Genomic DNA, 25,760 nt, shown 5'->3' on the forward strand with positions numbered 1-25,760 from the left:
TTCAGACAGAATTCTTTAACTACAACTGTGTGATGTGATGTGTGGTCTCCACCAACAAAGTTGAGTGGCGGTTATGTTTTCACCCTTGTTTGTTTGTATGTCTGTTCATGAACAGCCTGTAACCCACAATTTTTCATATATTGCTATGACATTTTTACAGAGGATTCATATCCTGATAAGCAAGAACTGATTCAATTCAATCCCTATCCTTAAACATTGAACAAATTTTCAAAAATTCATAACTTACAAAAAAGATCAAATTGCTTTCATATTTGAGAGGATTATGTAGGATGGTATCCTTTCTTAAAGTGTAGGTGACATGTAATACCATGAATATTTAAGACTAAAATTAAACAACAGTTTGAAATTTATCCTTTCCTGGTGCGCAGTTCTTGAAGAGAAATACGAGGCCTGTTAGAAAACTATCCGACCAGTTCATTTTTTGCAAAAACTATATGGATTTGAATCATGTGCGCTTGCATCAGCCAAGCTTGAACCTTCGTGCGCATGCATGAGTTTTTTCACGCCTGTCGGTTGCGTCATTTGCCTGTGAGCACGCTTTGAGTGAGCAGTGGTCCACCCCCCTCGTCGGATTTTTATTGTGAGGAAAATGTCTGAACGATTTGGAGCTTTGCTGCATCAAATTTTTCCAGAAACTGTGAGAGACAGCCAGGTGGAAACCATTCGGAAGATTCAGACGGCTTTCAGGGATGATTCTATGGGGATCACACAGATTAAGGAGTGTTACAACCGGTTTAAAGACGGCGCACAATGGCAGAGGTTGCGCCGCGCTCCGAGCGGCGATCGACAGGCTGAAACGACCAGATCATTTCCAAACTGAACGCTGTGTTGATCCGGGACGTCGTGTGACTACTACAGAAATGGCAGAAGAGGTGGACATACCATTTTTTCGGCACATTCCAATTGTTACGGGAGATTTTGTCATGAAAAGACGTCCGGAGGAATTCGGGCGTCGGGACGGAGCCGCTAATGGTGCAGGACAAAAGCAACGCTGTGATGAAGCCTCACAGGACATGTTGTGGCATGTCCAGCTCATCCACAATTTCTTGGATAGTCACACGACTGAACAGCCACCAAAAGCCATCTGAATCTTCCGAATGGTGCAAGAGCTGGGCATGTTAGAACATGTCCTGTGAGACCAACACAGAGGTGCTTTTGTCCCGCGCCATTAGCGGCTCCGTGGCGAATTCCTCCGCTCCTCTTTCCACCTGGCTGTCTCTCACAGTTTCTGGAAAAATTTGATGCAGCAAAGCTCCAAATCGTTCAGACATTTTCCTCACAATAAAAATCTGACGAGGGGGGTGGACCACTGCTCACTCAAAGCGTGCTCACAGGCGAATGACGCAACCGACAGGAGTGAAAAAACTCACGCATGCGCACAAAGGTTCAAGCTTGGCTGATGCAAGCGCACATGATTCAAATCCATATAGTTTTTGCAAAAAATAAAAAGGTCAGATAGTTTTCTAACAGACCTCGTATTCGGATTTTGAATTGCACACTACTAAAAAAAAACAGGAACTTCTCAGCGTGCTGACACTGGACAAGGAGGAAGTGGTGTCAGATCCAGAACCCTTCTCTTAATTGTCCCATTAATTTATGGATTTTTACAGGCTACTGACAGCCCTGTGGTTTGGGTCGGAGCTGCACCATGTTTTCAGTGTCAGTTACTTTTCGCCGGCAGAATGGCAGGTGGAACACTTATATTGATGAGCATGCACTTGCACGGAGTCCCTGGCTGCTGACAAAACTGAGGACCAAAACAAAACAGACAAAACTGAGTATCTTCAGATTATTTTATTGTTTTCTGGATCATGGGATAATGTTGTCACATGCAGACTGAGACATTATGAGCAGATGAGGCGCTGGGAGTCTTTTTCCTGCAGCACAAAGCTGCTCGTTAACAACACAGACTGCATCCATCAGCCGCTATAACTGATTATAACTGGTGCTGGAACCTGGCACCAAAGTCCCGCGTGTCAAATGGAGTTTTCTTCAAGCAGAACAGAAGGAATTAAATTATTTTTCAGATGTAGTTTTGTAAAGGTGGTTAAGTTTAAAGATGATCTCAATGAAACACACAGGTAAGACTATATATTTACTTCTTGTGTGAATGGTTTTAATCTTTAATAACATATTCAAGAAGGAAAACAATATTTATTTTAAAAATAGCTGATAGTTTTAGTCCCTCCTGTCATTTTTCAGATTTGAAATTGCTTCTAAGAAAAAAATAAACAAAAAAATTCACACTTCCTCATCACTTTTTTCTAATTTCACAGATAGTAAACTATTTTTTAATTAGTTGATTACAACCAAAGAGCTGGCAAAACAAACAAACAAAAACAGTTTATCACCTCCACCCATGCCTAAATCGCCTGTATTATTTATTTATTTTATAAGTACCATTCTGTGTTCTGAACTATGTCAATATCGTCACTGTTGTCAGACTGAAGGTTTCCCTCCAAAGTTTATTGCCATCTACTATAAATAAGGCTCTAAACCATAAATGCTGTGTCCCCCACAGCTGCTTTAGTAAAACCTTCAGACTGAACTTAAAAAAAGCCCCACACTATAAAAAAAAAAAAAAAAAAAAAAATTGTCAGAATACAGCTTGACCTCTGCCGTGTTTACAATTGATTTGGGCTTGAATCAGCAGGTGTCGTTCTGGTGATGACGAAGCAACAATAAGGCTGCGACTATGTGGCAATGAGGTGTAAACTGGCACTCTCAGTGAATAGACTACGAGTAAGTTTGATCTGCATCTGATCTGTATTGCGGATATAAAAGATAGTAGAGAAGCTTGAATCTTCGACTCGACTGGGTTGCTTGACACGAGGACGTTTCGATTCTAATCACAGAAGCTTCCTCAGTTAAATTTCTAGAGTCAAGTTAAGTCTTTGACTTAAAGAGTCAAGCCAGAAGTCAGACTACCAGATCAAGAAATTTAGCCGAGGAAGCTTCTGTGATTAGAAGCAAAATGTCCTTGCATCAAGCAACCCAGTCCAGTCGAAGATTCAAGCTTCTTTACTATGGAAACCACCTGGACAACTGAGAGCTTTCACAGAGATATAAAATATATTTGATTTCAACATTGAAAAGCCCTTTTTATCTATATATTTTGTATTTTATTTTAACTTATGAAAAGCCACTTCTAACAGGACTTTCACCTTGAAAATTTTTCAAAGATAAAAATTTGTGGAATTGGAAACTAGCGTAGGTGGAGGTTTGCTCTCTGAGTGTGGTGCTCAAATTTATTTATGCCTTAGAGCGTAGCCGCTGTGAAACGATCACAAAATAACTATTTCTTTGATATTCTCTCTTGATGCTCTTAGTGTTCATGCAGAGGAGTGGAGCAGTTTTAGAACAGACAGTAAAATTTGATCCAACAGAATGAAGGAAAGCCTATGAAACCCAAGGTGTAACACTCGAGCCCGCATTTTGACTCAATCAGGAAGTGCAGTTCCTTAATTGGCCAATTGAGGCTGGCAGCAAAACAGAGCACATTCCCACAGAAGCCCATTTTAAAAAATTACAACTTTACAGTGGAAATAGCTGTTAGCTGGTGGTTCAGACTCAAAGAGAGGGTCGTGTTCAGGGTCCCCCCCGCCGCCCACATACTGAGCTTTATTGAGAGAGTGCCGTCAACTGAGAACATGTTGCCACTTGTCTGTGTCTGATTTAACAGGTGCACATCCAGGCTGTGGGTCTGAGTCTGAGCCAGTTTGAAAATGTGAACGGCCGTTTTTTTTTAAATCAGGGAAATGACTCCAGTTCCACATGCTCGGGGTTTTTAATGGAAATACATTGCGATCGGACAGGACATTTTATCGAATGTGAGCGAAAAATCAGTTATACAAAATCTGTTATATACAGTGTTTGTTACATGGAAAACAATACAAAAATATTGGGACTTTTTTTGTCCGGTGGCTGCAAATATCCGGTTTATATGATGACGTTTTAAATTAGTTTTACTGTACATGGGACTGAACAACAAATTTACCTCTCAAAGCTTTGATGATGAAGTCGCTTGTTGAAGCCTTTGTTGTGTCTATATGTGCATCCAAATGCACAGCAACCCATCATTTTCAGCCAATAAATAAAATAACTGGATTTACATGCAGACAGATTAACAGCGTGACTGTTTTTTTTTCAGCTCGCCATGTTTTACTCTCTGAATTGAGGGACTCTACACTGAGCCACCCACCCTCCATCCCTTTATGTCTCGACTTCGTGAATCAGTGCAGGCGGGGCTCAACATAGCAACGCTCAGACAAGGGTGTCATTTTGGCTGTTCCGGGTCTCCATAGAAAACCAATGGATGACATCACACAGGCTTTGTCCAGTATATATACAGTCGATGAGGAAATCGCCATGCACTGCTCTCACGTTTCCAGACACTTTACTAATGTGAACTAAAATTTACTCTACTCCTTAGCAAGTGACAACTAAAACTGTTAGTGTAAATAAATTCATTACTGTGTACTTTTTACAGATTGAATCATCCACCTCGATGTAAAAGTACTGTTCATTAAATCTGCAACTTACCCAGACCCAATTTCATTGGTCTTGGTCTTAGAACCTGAAATGGAACAGAAAGATTACTTTACTTGCAGAACCTGAATCCTTAATTTGCTAGAACCTGCACACTGTTGTCTTGTATCTAAAGACCTTGATGTGTTGTCCTTTACTACTGATGGCTTCAGCTATTGTTGGAGCAAAGGCTATATAATCTTTATGTGCACCAAATTTAATGCAGAACTGCAAACTATCAACAGATGGAAACTGATTTATGATCAAATTCTAGCAGCAACATCAGTATGTCATTCATCACATTTATTAATCTGACCCATCACAACAGCTGTCATCACACATCACGCAATGTTTGTACTTTTAAGGCCCGGTCACAAGGCATATGACGATTCCTGAACAAAGGGGGAAAAAAGTAAAAAAGTCAAATCATTGAGAAAAAGTGGACAAACGAGCTTTATCACTGAATAGCCTGTGAATCAAGAGCGCAAAAGGGATGAAAAAGGAACAAAACGAAACCCAAGCTAATGTTGATCTCCACGCTTTAAACAAAATGCACCTGGAGCCACTGCTGGGGCAGTGTGTGTCTGCATCTCGGCACTGGGACGGAGCTCAGCTGCAGACAGAAGCGCGTGATCCGACCCACTGTGGAGATCTGTGCGCACGTCGGTGGATCCACCTGCTCTGGTTCCTCGTCCAGAACAAAAGAGGGGTCATCTCCATCATCAGAATCCTCACTGTCTGGTTCAGACTCTGATGACATGCTGCATGCTCCGTCTTGCTCCAATTAAAAAAAAAAAAAAGACACCACCACACACGCTAAATACTCCACCAAAATAATACACACTGCAAATATGCCAAATACTTCTCAAATCTCTCAAATACCAAAACTCTAATTGCTGATGTCTGTACACCTGAAATGCGCATGTACGAGACAGATTGGGGGGGGATAGCGCTGTCTTGTCTCTCTTCCTTTTTTTTTGTTTTCCCAAAACCCTGGTGTTTCTGATCACTGGGTGCTGCGGCTATGTGGATCAAGCAGTCAGTCACACGAGCGCGGGTTCAATTACCAGTTCTGATTAGGGTTGAGCTGGATACTCGTTTCAGACATGTATCCAATATGGATAAAGCATTTCTGATGAGTACAAGCATGATACGAGTAAAACTCGTCAATATCTGTGCTTGTGCTGAAGGAAAATCCTCATTGGTAACTGACTGTCTTGATGCGCTGTGGTTGGTCAGTCACAAACAGCGCTTGCCCCTCCCTACACAGACACATCTCTGCAGCCTCTTGCTCACACACAGACAGGGACTGATCTCTCTGTGCTTAGCTTGACCTCCTCACGTTGACGTCTTCAGTACTCCTTAGGTTTTCTTCAGCTTGCCTCTATTTCAGTTTGTATGATATTTAAAGTTACTTGGTGAAGTTGCTTCATAATGTACGGTGCAATTGACAAGACAAAGCTGAAATGGTTCGTGTCGCGTCGGTCACCGTCTCCACGCCAGTTGGGTTTTTTTTAACTGTTTGTTTGCTCTTTGTTTTGTTGGTGATATAAAGTCAGTTGGAAAACTTTGCTCCTACTAAACACGGTGCTTTTGAGAAGAATACAGTGAACAAGGCTGACATATTATTTCCCTGTCTGCCATCACTGGATGTTTGCATGAATCACAAAGTTCACACAGATCATTAAAAAAAATAAACAGTCTTACAGACCACTTACACACATACAGCTGAACACACAAAGTAGCCTATATTAATATTTTTACTGAATATGGCTGCATGCAGTATCTGACACTTTCTCACTGCAGTTCATAAAAATAAATTGGTCAGTAGAACAACCTCTCTCTTTCCCTCTCAGTCTCACACACACACACACACACACACACACACACACACACACACACACACACACACACACACACACACACACAACTTAATCAACATTGCTTAACTTTGTGTGGGGAAAAAATGCCAAGAATGTGAGGTAGTTAAAAAAATAAAATCACAGTTTGATCATAAAATAACAATAATAATAATAAGAAAGTTGTGTTGAGTATGACAACTCTTGTTCATGCATACTTAGGTCATAATTTCCTACTACATTGAATCTCAATTCTGAGGCTGTTCTGTTACTCATTCATAAACTTAAGAATATTCATGTACTGAGATTATAAAAACAAACCCCAAAAAAAAAACTTGTTCTGTAAATAGTTATCTTACTTTTGCGATCAAAAACATTGAAACTTAAATCTGAGGCTGTTCTGTAAATATTAATTCATACACTTAAGAATATTCATGTTCTGAGTTCATAAAAAACTTGTTCTGTAAATAGCTCTCTTACTTTTGTGATCAAAACATTTATTTGAATCTCAATTTTGAGGCTGTTCTGTAAATAGATTTCAAATAAACAATAAATATTGCAACTTCTGATCAATTCATATCAATTTCAGACTTAAAATAATGTACTGATTTAAGCCCAACTCATTTCCGGTTAAACCACACCCACTTCCGGGTTTAGGCCCCACCCACTCCGAGTACAGATACGGATACAGATAATTTAGATGGTTAGCCTGATCCTGTCAGATCTCAGAAGCTAAGCAGTGTGGGACGTAGTTAGTACTTGGGACATCTCTTTGGAACACCAGCGCCTGTGTGTGTTTCTCCAGGTAAAACTGGACTTGCGTCGGGAAAGGCATCCGCTGTAAAACTTGTGCCAACTACCTGTGCGGATCTGGCTGTATCTGCAGTGGGGACCCCGCGCACCAAACAGGAGCAGCCGAATGGACAACAACAGATACAGTGGTGTACTCGCTCATTCATAGTTCTGATCACAGACGCACAGGCGCTGTGTATGTGGATCTCACACACACACATACAGACTTCACCTTCTCTTCAGCAAATTCACTCTGGATGAATGCATTCAGTGTTTGGATATGTCGCAGGGCATGCGCACATACACGCGCGCACAAAAGGACTGCCTTATACATGATTTAGTGAGCGACTCAAATGTTCAGAAAAGAATGCAGTCATTTGCGATCACACTGGATTTTCTGTTTTTATATGTCACACCTCTGTGGATCAAAGCTGTTCACACCCGAATGCCCGCTGCTGCTGGACGTTTTTCCACACTTGAAAGTCCCACTTCTGTAAACTGCCGCCTGGTTTGCACAAACGGAGATCACAGCAGACGACACGAAATATTATTACATTGTGTCAAAACGACCCCCTGTGAGTAAGCACTTGGCGACAGTGGGAAGGAAAAACTCCCTTTTAACAGGAAGAAACCTCCAGCAGAACCAGGCTCAGGGAGAGGCAGTCTTCTGCTGGGACTGGTTGGGCTGAGGGAGAGAACCAGGAAAAAGACATGCTGTGGAAGAGAGCAGAGATCAATCACTAATGATTAAATGCAGAGTGGTGCATACAGAGCAAAAACAGAAAGAAACAGTGCATCATGGGAACCCCCCAGCAGTCTACGTCTATAGCAGCATAACTAAGGGATGGTTCAGGGTCACCTGATCCAGCCCTAACTATAAGCTTTAGCAAAAAGGAAAGTTTTAAGCCTAATCTTAAAAGTAGAGAGGGTGTCTGTCTCCCTGATCCGAATTGGGAGCTGGTTCCACAGGAGAGGAGCCTGAAAGCTGAAGGTTCTGCCTCCCATTCTACTCTTACAAACCCTAGGAACTACAAGTAAGCCTGCAGTCTGAGAGCGAAGCGCTCTATTGGGGTGATATGGTACTATGAGGTCCCTAAGATAAGATGGGACCTGATTATTCAAAACCTTATAAGTAAGAAGAAGAATTTTAAATTCTATTCTAGAATTAACAGGAAGCCAATGAAGAGAGGCCAATATGGGTGAGATATGCTCTCTCCTTCTAGTCCCTGTCAGTACTCTAGCTGCAGCATTTTGAATTAACTGAAGCCTTTTCAGGGAACTTTTAGGACAACCTGATGATAATGAATTACAATAGTCCAGCCTAGAGGAAATAAATGCATGAATTAGTTTTTCAGCATCACTCTGAGACAAGACCTTTCTAATTTTAGAGATATTGCACAAATGCAAAAAAGCAGTCCTACATATTTGTTTAATATGCGCATTGAATGACATATCCTGATCAAAAATGACTCCAAGATTTCTCACAGTATCACTAGAGGTCAGGGTAATGCCACCCAGAGTAAGGATCTGGTTAGACACCATGTTTCTAAGATTTGTGGGGCCAAGTACAATAACTTCAGTTTTATCTGACTTTAAAAGCAGGAAATTAGAGGTCATCCATGTCTTTATGTCTGTAAGACAATTCTGCAGTTTAGCTAATTGGTGTGTGTCCTCTGGCTTCATGGATAGATAAAGCTGGGTATCATCTGCGTAACAATGAAAATTTAAGCAATGCTGTCTAATAATACTGCCTAAGGGAAGCATGTATAAAGTGAATAAAATTGGTCCTAGCACAGAACCTTGTGGAACTCCATAATTAACCTTAGTCTGTGAAGAAGATTCCCCATTTACATGAACAAATTGTAATCTATTAGATAAATATGATTCATAATACCGCAGCGCAGTGCCTGTAATACCTATGGCATGCTCTAATCTCTGTAATAAAATTTTATGGTCAACAGTATCAAAAGCAGCACTGAGGTCTAACAGAACAAGCACAGAGATGAGTCCACTGTCTGAGGCCATAAGAAGATCATTTGTAACCTTCACTAATGCTGTTTCTGTACTATGATGAATTCTAAACCCTGACTGAAACTCTTCAAATAGACCATTCCTCTACAGATGATCAGTTAGCTGTTTCACCCTTTCAAGAATTTTTGAGAGAAAAGAGAAAACAAGATAAATGGCAATATTTTCTACTTTTTTTTGGGGGGGGGGGAGCACAGAAGGACTGAACTTTTTTGTTCTGATGTACCCAGCCCTGACAAGGAAGCAGTGTGTTTTGTTGTATATCTGGAAATGTGAATGCCGTTTGCTTTACTGTTTTGAGAACGGAGCGCATTTCTACAATGCAAAAAAAAAAAAAAGAATTTGCCGTGTTTGGAGTATATTTTATTTTGGTGGAGTATTTAGCGTGTGTGTGGTTAGTGTGGTGGTGTTTTTTTTTTGTAAAAATAAGGCATCTTATGAATGATGCGTAAGCGCTTCAGTTTTTTTTGTTTGTTTTTGAATTTGAAAAAGACTGAGAGCACAGGGCATCATCAGAATCTGAAGCAGATCGTGAGGATTCTGATATTAAGGGGATGATCCCTCTTTTGTTATGGACGAGCAACCAGAGCAGGTGGATCCACCAACGTGCGCACAGATCTCCACAGGGGGTCAAATTGCATGCTTCTCTTTGCAGCTTCTTCAGGACTCAGGCGCTACAGAGCTCCATCCCAGAGTCCTGGAACTCAGAACAAGATGCAGACTAGGGCTGAAACAATTAGTTGAGTAACTCAAATAATTCGATTACAAAAAAATGTTTGAGGCAAATTCTGTGCCTCCAAGCTTCGTTTAACATTGTAGTACATATGCCAGGCCTGTGTGTGGCGCTGAAAAATCCCCACAAAAAAACAGAAGACTAGAGCATGCTTACAGGCCGTGAAACCGTTAGTCCCATAATTAGTCCACTTAGAGTAAATAGCCACTCCCCGCTGGCTGCTCTCTGCGGGGAGTGGCTATTCGCGTGTCTGGCCAGCTGCAGCCTCTCTCTGCCCGGTGCGAGAGGCTCACACCGGGCAAGTTACAGCTCCGTCCACGGCCACACTGACAAACAGTCTCTGGAAGAAGTCCACTCTCTCTTCTGTGTTTTGCTCAGACTCCCACTGAGTGTTTCGTTTATTAATTTTCACTTTTTGGGCAACACACAATGCTTTACAAACACGGTAACTTAAATAAATAATAATAAAAAAAACGTGACTGTGAGGCTTGCATGTTCCACCTCCAGCTGAGGTGCATTGGCTGAATTGCAGAGAAAGAGGGATTAAAAAATTCACACAGGGGCCCAGCCCACCAACCTAAAAAAAAACAACAAAACAAAACAAACAAAAAACAGAAAGTCACATCCCATCACGATTTCAAGAAAATGTCAAGACTTTGGCTGAGCTCCTGAAAGATCCAAAACTTGTAAAGATGTGAAAAAAGAAATGATTACCCAGGAAAACAGAAAAGGATACATTAAATTTGACAATCTGCGTGATGGTGCAGCGACATTGTGCCATTGCTTAGGGAAAGCCCTGGACTGTTGATGTTGTTTAAAAATGCAAAAGTTCTTTTTATCTGATTACTCGATTAATTGCCAGAATAACTGACAATACGTGATAGCTGCAGCCCTAACGCAGACACACAGTGCTCCAGCAGTGGCTCCAGGCACGTTTCGTTTAAAGCGTCAAGATTAACACTGGCTTCAGTTTCGTTTTGTTCCTCTTTCATTCCTTTTGCGCTTTTTGGTGATGGGAAAAGTAGAAAGTTCATTCGTCCACCTTTTCTCGACAATTTGTGACTTTACTTTTTTCCTTCGTTCAGGAATCGTCATATGCCGTGTGACCGGGCAATGACATGACAGAGTGCAAAAGAAAATTCTGCTTTTATTTTCACCCTCCATCATGTGTAAGGGTCTGCTGACAGCAGACTCATTCTGATGGTGCAAAAACAGCTAAGAAAGAATCCAAGTGGATTATTTGTAGAGTATCATGGCTGATAACTTAAAATCATCTTCACTATTTTCATTTTAATGGGCGCTGGACAGCCCATTGTGTTGGAGCACACGTGTGCGCAGTTTGTCCTGCTGAAGCTAAAGTGTAATACAAAGGAAAATATTCGTACAGAAGAGAACAGACGTGTGCCATGCTTTCTGCAGTTTAGAGTGTCAGCAAATCAGCAGTGGCACAAAGTTTCACTATGAACACACCACATGTTCCTGCTTAATTATTGTGACACAAATACAAAAAGCTACTGCGCACACATCACGATGAGGTGAACATAAAGACAGAAAGAAGCTACAGATATAATGTACAACCTTTTGTTTTTGCTAAAGTAATATTCCAAACATGGAGTCAGTCTGAAGCCACACTTACACAGGTGGTTTTAACAACAGGTGATAAAATTTAGAACTAGAAGCACTCAGAGAGTGCAAACCTCCGCCAAGGCCATGGGGTCACTGACGTCATAACATCTACACGCCGTGGAATCATTGAACCTAAAAAAGTCTAACAATGATGTTTGCTCAGTAGTAAAAAAGTTTCATCTGCTGTGACTGGATAGCATGTATCCTTAGCGCTTGGCATCACAGTTTATTGCAACTTGCACCTTTCCCAGAAGCTACTGTCATCTCAGCACTGATATTGATATTGCATGTGCTTATAGACAAAAATAAATGAGACAAAATTCAATTTATTATTCAACTAAACTGCAAATATATGAATTTTTTAACATTTATGAAACACTTCTCTAAACAAGGCCACAGGGTCACTGACCCTAAAGAGATTCCCTCCTTGGCAGAGTGACCTATTTCTTTTTGTCTCTTTCTCTAAAATTGTATATAATAATCATTAGATTATTAATATATAAACAAAAATAAATTTAAGAAATATTACAATTTGAAAACAAATGCACCCGAACGTGATGACAGCTGCAACTGCTTAATGCTAACTTTTAACATTGAAAATGCCATAGACATGCTAACGCGTTAGCATCGGGATCCGGATCGTGATACGCATCACCACTAAAATTTAATCACTTGTTCCTCTTGTCATTTCCAACCACTCCACAAAATTTCATCAAGTTATCCCGCTGAGAAACAGACAAACAAACAAATGCGACCGAAAACATAACCTCCTTGGCGGAGGTAATTAGTGAGGAAGGCCAAAGAAGAGGTTTATGGATGTGGTGAGGGAGGATATACAGGTGGTTGGTGTGAAAGAGGAAGATACAGAGGCCAGGGTGAGACAGGAAACAAATGATATGTAGCAGTGACCCATAACGGGAGCAGCTGAAAGATAACAAGCTTTGAGATTACTCAAAGCACTTTTTATTAAATTATTCCCCCTGTGGGAAGAGACATGTTGATATGTAATTTACACATGGACTTACTATTACATCTTCTCCATATATTTTCTGCAGCTGTTCTGCCACCTCCTGTGTCCCATCTGGGCTTCCGTCATCAATGACAATTATCTCATAGTCATAGCCACTGTATTAACAACAAAGAAAACACAGGTTAAACAGAACTTTTCTTTTTTCCATGCTTCTATCACTGCTGCATATGAGCATTTAGCTTCCTAGTTAACAACCCAAAAAATTTATGATCGCTGTTTCTAAACTCTGGAATGACATTTCAGATAAATGAAAATGTGTTGTTTGGGATCTTAAAACAAAGAAACATAATTACCTTACAAATCTGATTGTGTTAATGGCAAAATTTTATAATAACAGATATAAATACAGTTGTACTAAACTATATCACATTAATTGTCTGGTCATAATGATTCGAAAAAGGTATAGTTTGGACTATCTGTGATGGAATGTTTTGGAGTTATGGGGTAAAAACAGCAAAAATTGTGGCAAAGGTCAGTTTCAGTTTGTAAAGGGGTCAAAAGTTAAAGTTGCTCCAATTTCAGTACAAAATGATGCAAATTATTTGTTGAAATAAAAGGATTAATAAATGGAATAGTTTTGACTGTGTTGAATGTTTGGTCTCCAAGGTAAAGGTCAAACAAGTTCAACATCTATTGGATTCTATGACATGTAACATATGTTACCCTGTAACATGATAACTAAGCATAGATGGTGCAAACTATTCCTTATTAGAACCCTATTAACCCAAACAATAAGTTGCATCATTTTTTTACTGAATTTTAGCAACTTTAACTTTTGACCCCTGTACAAACTGAAATAGACCTTTGTCACCATTTTTGCTGTTTTTCCCCATAACCCCAGAACATTCCATCATAGATAGTACAAATTATACTTTTTTGGAATTGTTATGATCAAACAAATAATATGATATACACTCAACAAAATATAAACGCAACACTTTTGGTTTTGCTCCCATTTGTATGAGATGAACTCAAAGATCTAAAACTTTTTCCACATACACAATATCACCATTTCCCTCAAATATTTTTCACAAACCAGTCTAAATCTGTGATAGTGAGCACTTCTCGTTTGCTGAGATAACCCATCCCACCTCACAGGTGTGCCATATCAAGATGCTGATTAGACACCATGATTAGTGCACAGGTGTGCCTTAGACTGCCCACAATAAAAGTGTTGTGTTTATATTTTATTTATTAATTATTAATATAATTATATTTATTATATTTATATTTTTGTTGAGTGTAGTTTTCAATGTGATTGGAGAAATTTAAAATTTTGACCTCTATGTAATTCTTCATTGACCCCAACCTGGCTACAGCTACCACCCAGGGATGGCTATCATACATTTTTGTGTAGGCCATCGTACACTGAGGCTGAATTCTAAGTGTTGTTTAGTCACCTTCAGTGGTACCGATTAGGTCAAAATTGATGACTGGCTCATGGACTATCTGTCAGATTTTCAGTGGGTCAGCAGTTTACATACACTGAGATGAATACATCTTTAACAGCATAAAACATTCTAATAGATTTAAAAGCTTCTGCATGATTAATTGCCCACGACAACATTTTAATAACATTTACATTTACCCTGATGGACTACCCTGCAGTGGGGAATAAGTTTCATTACACTAGAAGTCTGTCAGAAAGCGCTGTAACTAGGTTTAAGGATATGATTCCTTCTTTATGTTCTCTAATGTCATATACCAACACAGAGCAGAGTAGCTACCTAAACTCTGTAAGGGAGTTAGAGTATCTCGTCAATAGTTTTACATCCTCTTTGAAGACAACTTTGGATGCTGTAGCTCCTCTGAAAAAGAGAGCTTTAAATCAGAAGTGTCTGACTCCGTGGTATAACTCACAAACTCGTAGCTTAAAGCAGATAACCCGTAAGTTGGAGAGGAAATGGCGTCTCACTAATTTAGAAGATCTTCACTTAGCCTGGAAAAAGAGTTTGTTGCTCTATAAAAAAGCCCTCCGTAAAGCTAGGACATCTTTCTACTCATCACTAATTGAAGAAAATAAGAATAACCCCAGGTTTCTTTTCAGCACTGTAGCCAGGCTGACAAAGAGTCAGAGCTCTATTGAGCTGAGTATTCCATTAACTTTAACTAGTAATGACTTCATGACTTTCTTTGCTAACAAAATTTTGACTATTAGAGAAAAAATTACTCATAACCATCCCAAAGATGTATCGTTATCTTTGGCTGCTTTCAGTGATGCCGGTATTTGGTTAGACTCTTTCTCTCCGATTGTTCTGTCTGAGTTATTTTCATTAGTTACTTCATCCAAACCATCAACATGTTTATTAGACCCCATTCCTGCCAGGCTGCTCAAGGAAGTCCTACCATTATTTAATGCTTCAATCTTAAATATGATCAATCTATCTTTGTTAGTTGGTTATGTACCACAGGCCTTTAAGGTGGCAGTAATTAAACCATTACTTAAAAAGCCATCACTTGACCCAGCTATCTTAGCTAATTATAGGCCAATCTCCAACCTTCCTTTTCTCTCAAAGATTCTTGAGAGGGTAGTTGTAAAACAGCTAACTGATCACCTGCAGAGGAATGGTCTATTTGAAGAGTTTCAGTCAGGTTTTAGAATTCATCATAGTGCAGAAACAGCATTAGTGAAGGTTACAAATGATCTTCTTATGGCTTTGGACAGTGGACTTATCTCTGTGCTTGTTCTGTTGGACCTCAGTGCTGCTTTTGATACTGTTGACCATAAAATTTTATTACAGAGATTAGAGCATGTCATAGGTATTAAAGGCACTGCGCTGCGGTGGTTTGAATCATATTTGTCTAATAGATGAGTTTGTTCATGTAAATGGGGAATCTTCTTCACAGACTAAAGTTAATTATGGAGTTCCACAAGGTTCTGTGCTCGGACCAATTTTATTCACTTTATACATGCTTCCCTTAGGCAGTATTATTAGACGGTATTGCTTAAATTTTCATTGTTACGCAGATGATACCCAGCTTTATCTATCCATGAAGCCAGAGGATACACACCAATTAGCTAAACTGCAGGATTGTCTTACAGACATAAAGACATGGATGACCTCTAATTTCCTGCTTTTAAACTCAGATAAAACTGAAGTTATTGTACTTGGCCCCACAAATCTTAGAAGCATGGTGTCTAACCAGATCGTTACTCTGGATGGCATTTCCCTGATCTCTAGTAATACTGTGAGAAATCTTGGAGTCATTTTTGATCAGGATATGTCATTCAAAGCGCATATTAAACAAATATGTAGGACTGCCTTTTTGCATTTACGCAATATCTCTAAAATCAGAAAGGTCTTGTCTCAGAGTGATGCTGAAAAACTAATTCATGCATTTATTTCCTCTAGGCTGGACTATTGTAATTCATTATTATCAGGTTGTCCTAAAAGTTCCCTAAAAAGCCTTCAGTTGGTTCAGAATGCTGCAGCTAGAGTACTGACGGGGACTAGCAGGAGAGAGCATATCTCACCCGTGTTGGCCTCTCTTCATTGGCTTCCTGTTAATTCTAGAATAGAATTTAAAATTCTTCTTCTTACTTATAAGGTTTTGAATAATCAGGTCCCATCTTATCTTGGGGACCTCGTGGTGCCATGTTACCCCATTAGAGCGCTTCGCTCTCAGACTGCGGGCTTACTTGTGGTTCCTAGGGTTTGTAGGAGTAGAATGGGAGGCAGAGCCTTCAGCTTTCAGGCTCCTCTCCTGTGGAACCAGCTCCCAATTCAGATCAGGGAGACAGATACCCTCTCTACTTTTAAGATTAGGCTTAAAACTTTCCTTTTCGCTAAGGCTTATAGTTAGGGCTGGATCGGGTGACCCTGGACCATCCCTTGGTTATGCTGCTTTAGACGTAGATTGTGGGGGGGTTCCCATGATGCACTGTTTCTTTCTCTTTTTGCTCCGTATGCATCACTCTGCATTTAATCATTAGTGATCGATCTCTGCCCCCCTTCACGGCATGTCTTTTTCCTGGTTTTTTCCCTCAGCCCCAACCAGTCTCAGCAGAAGACTGCCCCTCCCTGAGCCTGGTTCTGCTGGAGGTTTCTTCCTGTTAAAAGGGAGTTTTTCCTTTCCACTGTGGCCAAGTGCTTGCTCATAGGGGGTCGTTTTGACCGTTGGGGTTTTTCATGGTTGTTGTATGGCCTTGCCTTACAATGTGGAGCGCCTTGGGGCAACTGTTTGTTGTGATTTGGCGCTATATAAGAAAAAAGTTGATTGATTGATTGATTGACCCTTGAATGGACTAAGCAGTTGAAGATGAGTGTGTTTATGTGTGTGTGCATGATTAATTGTCATAATTATTTAATTGGGGAACCTTTGTATTTAAGAGCCTACCTGTAGCACGAGTGCCTTCTTGTATTTAAGAGCAGGGGGAAAAAAAACATCTTAAGAATTAAGCAAACGCTTCTTCTGACATATATCTTCTGTAGGAGGATTGTTGGTAGTGAAGTTAAGCTCGAGTCAGTCTGCTCAACACAGCATCGAGCTTTTTGAACCGGAAGTGTCAGTGAGCAGCGTTTCGAGCACGTCCCCATCACGTAACCACTGCGAGCGAGGCCTCGTTACGTCACACCACGTGTCGAGCTTCGCAGAAAATTCGAATAATCTGGGCCTTTCAATACGACCTGCCAAGTATTTAAATGAGATCTGAATCGCAGCTCAAACCGTGGGTTTTTGAGAGGAGATTGCTAGCGACACTGTTATTGCCAATTACTGCGTGAATCGGAGCCAAGGAAAGCATTAGTTTATATTTAGGTCTAGTTTAGAGTTCATTTAGTATAGTTAGCTACATACACACAGGATCTAACATAGACAGACACACACCATACACAACAGGCATCCATTCATATACAACATTTATTCACACAGTACATCAACACAGGTTATAGGTTAGACTATATATTATAGGTAGATCAGAGACTGAGCTGAGTGACTGAAGAGCTGTGATATTGTTGAAGTGAAAGGTGTGAGAAAGGTGAGTGTGTGTGTGTGTGAGAGAGAGAGAGAGAGAGAGTGAGTGAGTAGTGGTGAGGAAGGGACATGGAGGAGCCACTTCCAAAAAGAGCACGATCAATTGCTTGGGAGCACTTTGATCTAATAAGCCCCATAAAGGACAAGTGCTTGATTTATGCTCAAGAGTTGAGGTACAGTAACAATACGCCTTCAATGCTGTGACACCTGAGGTCCAAACATCCCGAGACATCAATGGCTGCTGCTTCTGTTGCTGCTCCTGCTGCTCCTGGAGCAGGAATCAGGCCATGTAACCTGTATTTTATCCTTTATCTAAGATTAAAACATACTCAAACAAAAATAGCTAAGCATGTCATACTGTGTTTCCATTAAAGGCAGACAAGCTGATTTGGATGAGGCACTGGTGGAGTATGTTGTGGAAGATGCACAACCGTTCAAAATAGTGGAGAGCAAAGCCTTCAGGGCTTTACTACAAAGGTTTGACCCAACATATCCCTACCTCCAGAGGAGAAGACTGGCTCAAATACTGGGCGACACGAGTCGCAGTCTATCCCAATTTACAGAGAATGGCAAAAAAATATTTGTCGATGTCGGCAACATCAGTGCCCTGCGAGCGGGTCTTCTCCAAAGCTGGAGAGGTGGTGAGGCAGAAGAGGAGCCGATTAAAGCCCAGCACCGTTGACATTATTCTTTTTTTTGAATAAAAATTGTTGAAAGTTGCACAATCACCGTCTCCTATCCCCTCTATTCTAATTTACAAATTACAGCAACATAAGCACCAGTTGCAGAAGCACATGCCTTTCTCACTTTTCCCGTCACATTTTATCCAAATATAGTTTGAGGAATGATAACACAAATCTACATATAGTCTACAATAAAGGCTGTCATAACCATTATGTGTGCATCTGTATGGACTATTTATTACATTAAAAAGACACAATAATACATTTGGCATTTTTATTATTATTATTTTTTTTTTTTTTTTCAAGAACAAACCACATCAGTCATGAATTAATGCAAACATTTGTCAGGGCACTCGCTCAAGGTAATTCTCAAAGCAATCCAGCAGATGTCACTCTTCAAACTGTATCAAAAGCGTCGAAGCAGTGTGTCGATTTTCAGCCAGTTGTGTTGCAGTGGCTCATTGGTTCATGAGGCTTCGAAATTGCCATCACTAATTGTTGGTACTGCAAGCAACTGTTCAATCTAAAATCTGCATTATAAAAAAATACATAGTGGGGGATATGGTGGAGAGAGTGAGTCACTTTAAATTCTTGGACACTTTAATTTCACAGGACCTGACATGGACATTGAACATCACGTCCCTAGTCATAAAACACACAGCAGCGACTGTACTTTTTAAGGACCCCGAGGAGATCCAATCTGCCTCAAACATTGCTTCTGTCCTTTTACAAATGCTCCATTGAGAGCATTTTGACTCATGACATGCTGGTGTGGTTTAGCAGCTGCACTGTGTCAGACAAGAAGGCGCTGGACAGAGTAGTTAAGTCTGCGCAAAACATTAAAGTAGACCTGCACTGAAATAAATGTGGTCAGATTTCAGAAAGAAATAGCTGATATGTATTTATAAGACCCTTGTGAATGCAGTAAAGTAAATCTGTAAGCCCAAATTTGTAATTCAGCAGAGAAATCTTCATTTAAAAATGACAAATTCGCAGCTAAAATTTAGCCCTCTGTGAAAACAGTTTGTACAGCCGTATCATTTCCATGACGTCAGGGACAAGACGACGCGCTCCCGCCTTCAGTCCGATCCCGCATTGAAATTGATTTTATCTGTTAGTAATGTTACTTATACACATCCTGGTTTCAACATCCAAAAGTAAGCTGCAATGAATGTGAGATACAGATCTGTGTGCTCAGATCAGCAACGACATCGACAGCGGGCGCCATTCTTCCTCTCCCGCTCTCTGCCTCCGCTGCGCTTATTAAGTCTGCGGGCGTATGAAAAAGTCCCCCAAAATAATTTTCAAGCACAAATAAAAGAAATGTGTACTCACCAAACGTGCCGCAAGACAATATGAAGTTTTAAAAAAAGTAGATCCTTCCGTATAAGACAAGAAAAAGATGCAGATGCAAACTGACGTAAATCCACAAATTACAATTGGCGCAATGCATGCTGGGAGAGGGTCTTGTCCATGACGTCTTGGTAGCGTCCATGATGAGAGGGACAATTTGCGGAGGGCTAAATGTTAGCTGTAAATTTGTCATTTTCAAATGAAGATTTCTCCGTTGAATGACAGATCTGGGCTTGCAGATTTACTTTACTACATTCAGAAGGATCTTATGTGTAAATGTAAGTAATTTTTTGTTCAAAAAATCTGACTGCATTTTTTTCCAATGCAGGTCTCCTTTAAGTGTGATCTCCCGCCTCTCATAGATATTTACACAAGATCCTTGGGATAATACAGGATCCATTTCATCCGGCTCATTCATTGTTTACCCTTATGCCCTCTGGGAGGCGCTAAATGCCTTTAAAGGGGCACACAACCAGATTGATGAACACTTTTTTCCATTGGGCAACAAGAGCCCTGAATTCATTGTCGTCCATGTCTACAACCCCTGGCAAAAATTATGGAATCACCGGCCTCGGAGGATGTTCATTCAGTTGTTTAATCTTGTAGAAAAAAAGCAGAATCACTCAATTCTGAGGAAAAAATTATGGAATCATGAAAAACAAAAGAACGCTCCAACACATCACTAGTATTTTGTTGCACCACCTCTGGCTTTTATAACAGCTTGCAGTCTGTGATAAGAAAAGTGTCCAAAATATCAACGTAAACTTGTGCATTTATTGATGATGTAATGACAGCCATCTCCCCAGTGCCTTTACCTGACATGCAGCCCCATATCATCAATGACTGTGGAAATTTACATGTTCTCTTCAGGCAGTCATCTTTATAAATCTCATTGGAACGGCACCAAACAAAAGTTCCAGCATCATCACCTCTCCCAATGCAGATTCGAGATTCATCACTGAATATGACTTTCATCCAGTCATCCACAGTCCACGACTGTTTTTCCTTAGCCCATTGTAACCTTGTTTTTTTCTGTTTAGGTGTTAATGATGGCTTTCGTTTAGCTTTTCTGTATGTAAATTCCATTTCCTTTAGGCGGTTTCTTACAGTTCGGTCACAGACGTTGCCTCCAGTTTCCTCCCATTCGTTCCTCATTTGTTTTGTTGTGCATTTTCGATTTTTGAGACATATTGCTTTAAGTTTTCTGTCTTGACGCTTTGATGTCTTCTTTGGTCTACCAGTATGTTTGCCTTTAACAACCTTCCCATGTTGTTTGTATTTGGTCCAGAGTTTAGACACAGCTGACTGTGAACAACCAACATCTTTTGCAACATTGCGTGATGATTTACCCTCTTTTAAGAGTTTGATAATCCTCTCCTTTGTTTCAATTGACATCTCTCGTGTTGGAGCCGTGATTCATGTCAGTCCACTTGGTGCAACAGCTCTCCAAGGTGTGATCACTCCTTTTTAGATGCAGACTAATGAGCAGATCTGATTTGATGCAGGTGTTAGTTTTGGGGATGAAAATTTACAGGGTGATTCCATAATTTATTCCTCAGAATTGAGTGAGTCCATATTTTTTTCCCTCTGCTTGGTCTAAAAAAGTAACCGTTACTGACTGCCACAATTTTTTTTTTTCCTGATTTCTTATAGTGTTACTTAAAGCCAGAAAGTTGCCATTTGAAATGACTTTAGTTTTGTGTCATGTCTGTGATCTGCTTTTTTTCTACAAAATTAAACTAAATGAACATCCTCCGAGGCCGGTGATTCAATAATTATTGCCAGGGGTTGTATTATGTGTGTGCAATATTTTAAAGTCTTAATTTGTTCCTCTTAAATGAGTGTTAGTTCTGCCAACGTGGAGTTGCTTTTAAATTTCATTGCATATGTGCAGTGACAATAAAGATTTGTCTGATTCTGATATCTGATTCTGTAAGCGCCACGGAACAGACTGGAGGCTAAGGTAAGTGACTAACTGTATAACTGGTCAACTTAAAATAGTTTCTTTACTTTTAGTGAGGTCAACATGCACATTTACCTCTGTACAGATCCTCTCCATGCTACCAGACAAATCAAAGGACATTTTTAACCTGTTCAACAGCAATAAGAAGCAGTTTTAGTTGCCCCGCACAATGACACTGTTTGTGTTCCAAATCAATGTTGCATTGGTTACATTTGCATTTGCTCTGACTGAAGAGATGGCAAAACATTTAAATACAGAGCTGAAGTTAAAAAATGTCAGTTTCCCTTTAAGCAGTTATGCCACACACAGATCTGACATCCTGAGTGAGTCCACAGAATTGTAATGACTGAGCTGCTATTCTGCCATGTGCCAGTTCTGACAAACTCACAGACTTATTGGCAGATCCTGCTCTTCTCAAAATTTGCATTCAGGAGGACGACCAAATGATCAAATCAAAAAATTGTGCTATAGCAGCCATGGCTTAATTTTTTTTTTCCACCAGCTCTTAAATGCATGACACTGGTTCTACAGGTACAGCCAAAGATTCTCTAATTAAGCCTGAATAATGGCAATTAATCATTCAATGGGCATCTGTCCTGTATTTAAACTGGTGACACGTGGAAAACCTCACACAAAAATCGAACAATTAATGTTTTACTCATTTTAGCATTTTAAATAGACGCGTTTCTGAGCAATAAATGTGTTAATGTCAATACTTTTTTTTACCAAACTAACTTGCTTTGATAACATTGTTAAATCTCAAATGTGGGAGTTTGTGCATTTACTGACGTTCACGCACAAAATGTTGATACGGTTTTAATGACCGTTAATTAACGTCGTCACTGAACTCGAACAGGCTTAAAACATTAAAAACGCTCGTTTTTCATCCAGATTTTAATGTTCAATGGACAAATTTAAAATATGAAATCTAATAAGATAATTATTAAAGGAGTCATATTGTGCAAAGAATCAGCCTCCAAACTCCAATTGTTTTTATAGACATTCTTTATATCCTTTTGTCATTGTACACAAATAATGAAATTTGTCTGCATTTAACCCATCCAAATTACTCTTAGTTCTCCCAATTTAAGACCAATTTACAGCTTGTTTAATACCTCCTTGATATGTAACAATAACCCTGATCATTTACCTGATTATTAAATGCCCCCCCCACACACAGAGATCTGAGTTTTTAATATACCTGCAATTAAATGATTCATTTAGATTAACTAATCACAAACCTTGTAATCACATTTTTTAATAACCTGACAGCACTAATTAAAATATGTATGCTGTATGTGTGTGTTTCAGATAGCTTTCTCAGTCACCGCTGCAGAGGTTCATGCCACAGAATGGGACACCTTTGTCATCATGTTATACACCAGTTATGTTTCACTGTGAAGTTTGAATAAATTATTGTATTTTTGCTAAAATGTCTCCACTTTTGTGTAACATCAGTTTGATTTGTAAAAGTTACCAAGGTTTACTGATTTAAAGGTTAACAGTTTGAGAAGCTGTTTAAGCATAATCCAGTAGTAAAATAAGTTTTACATTTAATGGGGTCATAAATGTAAATGTAACAGACAGTAAAACTGGTTGTTCAAAATTCCTTGATGTAATGGTGCCTTCACTGAAGTGAGTAAACCTTTTTGTTTATGTTAAATACCATTTGGCAAAAAACCCAATTTAGACATGATTATTCCAGCATCTGTGTAAAGATTCAGCCAGGTGTAGTGTGCGGTGTCTTCTGGAGAGGCTAAAACCCAAATTAAAAATTCTTAGAAATGAACCAAAATGTTTTTTTACTGTTGACTCAGAATGAAATGACAAATTATGATACAGTCACATGAGTCAAATTGTTTACTGCAACAAAAAGAGCAAATACAAAAAAAGCAACACAAACTATACAAAAGTTTCATGTGTCTGTAGTCTGGGTTGGGGGCGCAGGTCACATGCGGTCATGCATCGCATGCCCAAGGTCACCCAGCATGCCAAGATATGCCTGATTAAATGCAGCTTCCACCACCGTTGCTTCCTCAAGGATCAGTTGGATGTGTCCATCACACTGAAACCAGTTCAGCTTCAGCCTCAACGTCACTCAAGATGGTCAGATTCTCCTGCTGGAACAGGCTTCCTTTATCTCTTTCCTGGACAATAATGAAGGTAGAAATGGGAAAGGAAGTTTAAAAAAAAACAAAAAACAAAAACCTTCAATCTCTGTATGATCATTCCCCAGAGTTGCAGTTATCTTGGTCACTTTGCATAAAAAATATGTTCTTTCAAACTTATCCTCCAACAAATCAGATCATTTGGAGCATCATTTTGAAAGAAGATGACTTTTATGCAAAGCGATCAAGAAACTTTGGGAAGGTCCAGCAAATTTGTGGGATTTATGACAATATTTATGGGTTCTGGATTTGATTGTTTTTTTTTTTTTGGTGAGGGGGGGGGGGGGTCACCCTGTATATATATATATCATATTTGGGAAAGTTAAGGTGATGTGAGACACGTTATTACCTGTGATGACACGTTGCTGTGTGGTGCTGGACGTTGATACAGATGTTGAAGCTGGTGTTCGAACCCTTCTCGCTTATGGAACTGGATTCTTCAACAAAAAACACAAAATGGCGACATGTCAAAAAAAAAAAAACATCACAGTAATGGCACTAAATGAGTCAAATGTACACGTTTGTTGTCTTGCTGACTTGAGGTGTTTTTCTGTCAGAAGTTAATACTTTAAAGCGGAGCACGGAGTTAGCTAGCTCGCTAGTTAGCAGTCAGCTAGCTCACTGTGTCCGCGTACATGAAACAACTATGTTACTTTAACACAAGTTTAGACTCACAATCTTCGGTTGTTAAAGTGTGCTTCCCACCAATGGGAAAAGGAACGTTAAACGGTGCTTTCAAGCAGACTACAGTCACAAAAACACTTACCATCCGTCGCTTCCAAGCCGAGTCGCGGTCATCCTGCCTCCCGTTGCTCGCCGGTGTTGTCCGTAAACAGCGTTCCTGCGGTCGTACCGTTTCCAGCCCTTTTACGGTCCGACATACTCCGGTCATTGTGGTCCTTTAATCACTTTTAAGCTTTTTCAGCTGTTCTCTGAGTTGCTGTAATGTCCGGTGAGCCGAGTGCGGCCTCAATTCAGATCGCTTCATCCACTCTGTATTTTCTCCTCCGCCACCAAACAAACGTCCGCAGCTCATCCACAGACCACGGTGTGGTTTTGTGCGAGTAAAAAAAAATAACTCGCCGTGAAACGAAAGAAAACGACGGTCGCTGTAACGCCGCTGTGACTGTTTTAAAATGGCGGGTTTTGATTTTCCTCTCGGACGGCGCACTTATGGCTCATCCAGTGACCGGCAGCCTGTTGACGTCACATTTCAGTATCGGCTCGGCTCGCTTGGAACCGCTCCCGAGCAGGTACTGAAGTGGAAAAGCGCCTTAATTGTCATGTGCATTTCTTGCATTCATTTATTTGTCTTAATTCATATATTTTTCTTGTCTTCTGTTTTTTAAGTTCTCCATACAAAAAGCGTTATTCCTCTGCGGCCTGTTCGCACTTATATCTGCTGAAGGAAAATCTTCGGATAAACTGTCGCCGCGCCTTTAATGACAACTCATCACAGCAACTCCATTAGCTTAGCTAACGCTAGCAGCAACAACTTCACCCCTTACCTGTCGTTAAAGTATTTCACCAACAGCCAGATGATTAAAGGCAGATTTTCTCTCTCGTTATAAGTCGGCAATAACACGGTATATTTATCCTTTTCGTCGCTTTCTTGGTTCAACTTTTTTCGGCTCGACATGACTACATGGAGCGACCAAGACTGCGTAATCTTTAAAATAAGTGCCAAACAACATCCGGTTGGCAATTTCACAATAAAATGGAATGGCGATTGATATATATATTTTTAACCATCACAATACAGATGCAAAATTTTCCTCAGTGATCTTATTGTCTATTTTTTTCTATATCTGCTAATTTGTATGGAATATTTGCACTTGTTTTAATTTTAATCTATTCTTCTGGATTTAAATGGACCGCATTTCCCTTTGAAGTAGACAAACTGCTTTGCAGTGATGTCTAACATTCATGTACACATTCCAACTGTGAGTGTGTCATTATGCATGTTGTCCCAACTGCAAACCAGGAACAACTCAGAGATTAAA

General features: G+C 39.9%; 1 protein-coding gene and 1 long non-coding RNA gene across 3 annotated transcripts in view; both read right to left on the bottom strand.

The window, feature by feature from the left end:
• dpm1 (dolichyl-phosphate mannosyltransferase subunit 1, catalytic) overlaps positions 1 to 25,432 on the bottom strand; it is a 37,096-nt gene extending 11,664 nt beyond the window's left edge. For both annotated transcript variants that reach the window (XR_004561227.1, XM_034172137.1), the window contains exons 1-3: positions 25,266 to 25,432; positions 12,612 to 12,711; positions 4,564 to 4,597 (exon numbers count right to left, since the gene is read on the bottom strand). Coding sequence is in view for 1 of the 2 variants with exons in the window: in XM_034172137.1 (XP_034028028.1) it covers positions 4,564 to 4,597; positions 12,612 to 12,711; positions 25,266 to 25,396 (265 nt within the window). In the remaining variant the exon portion in view is untranslated. The remainder of the gene's footprint in view (positions 1 to 4,563; positions 4,598 to 12,611; positions 12,712 to 25,265) is intronic.
• On the bottom strand, positions 23,435 to 24,155 carry LOC117512160. The gene is made up of 2 exons (XR_004561228.1): positions 24,107 to 24,155; positions 23,435 to 23,736 (listed from the first exon to the last, which is right to left on the bottom strand). It is a non-coding gene; the product is annotated as an uncharacterized LOC117512160 (long non-coding RNA).
• Positions 25,433 to 25,760: the final 328 nt, after the last annotated feature.

This window comes from Thalassophryne amazonica, chromosome 6 (genome assembly GCF_902500255.1).
Source record: "Thalassophryne amazonica chromosome 6, fThaAma1.1, whole genome shotgun sequence".
NCBI lineage: Eukaryota > Metazoa > Chordata > Actinopteri > Batrachoidiformes > Batrachoididae > Thalassophryne > Thalassophryne amazonica.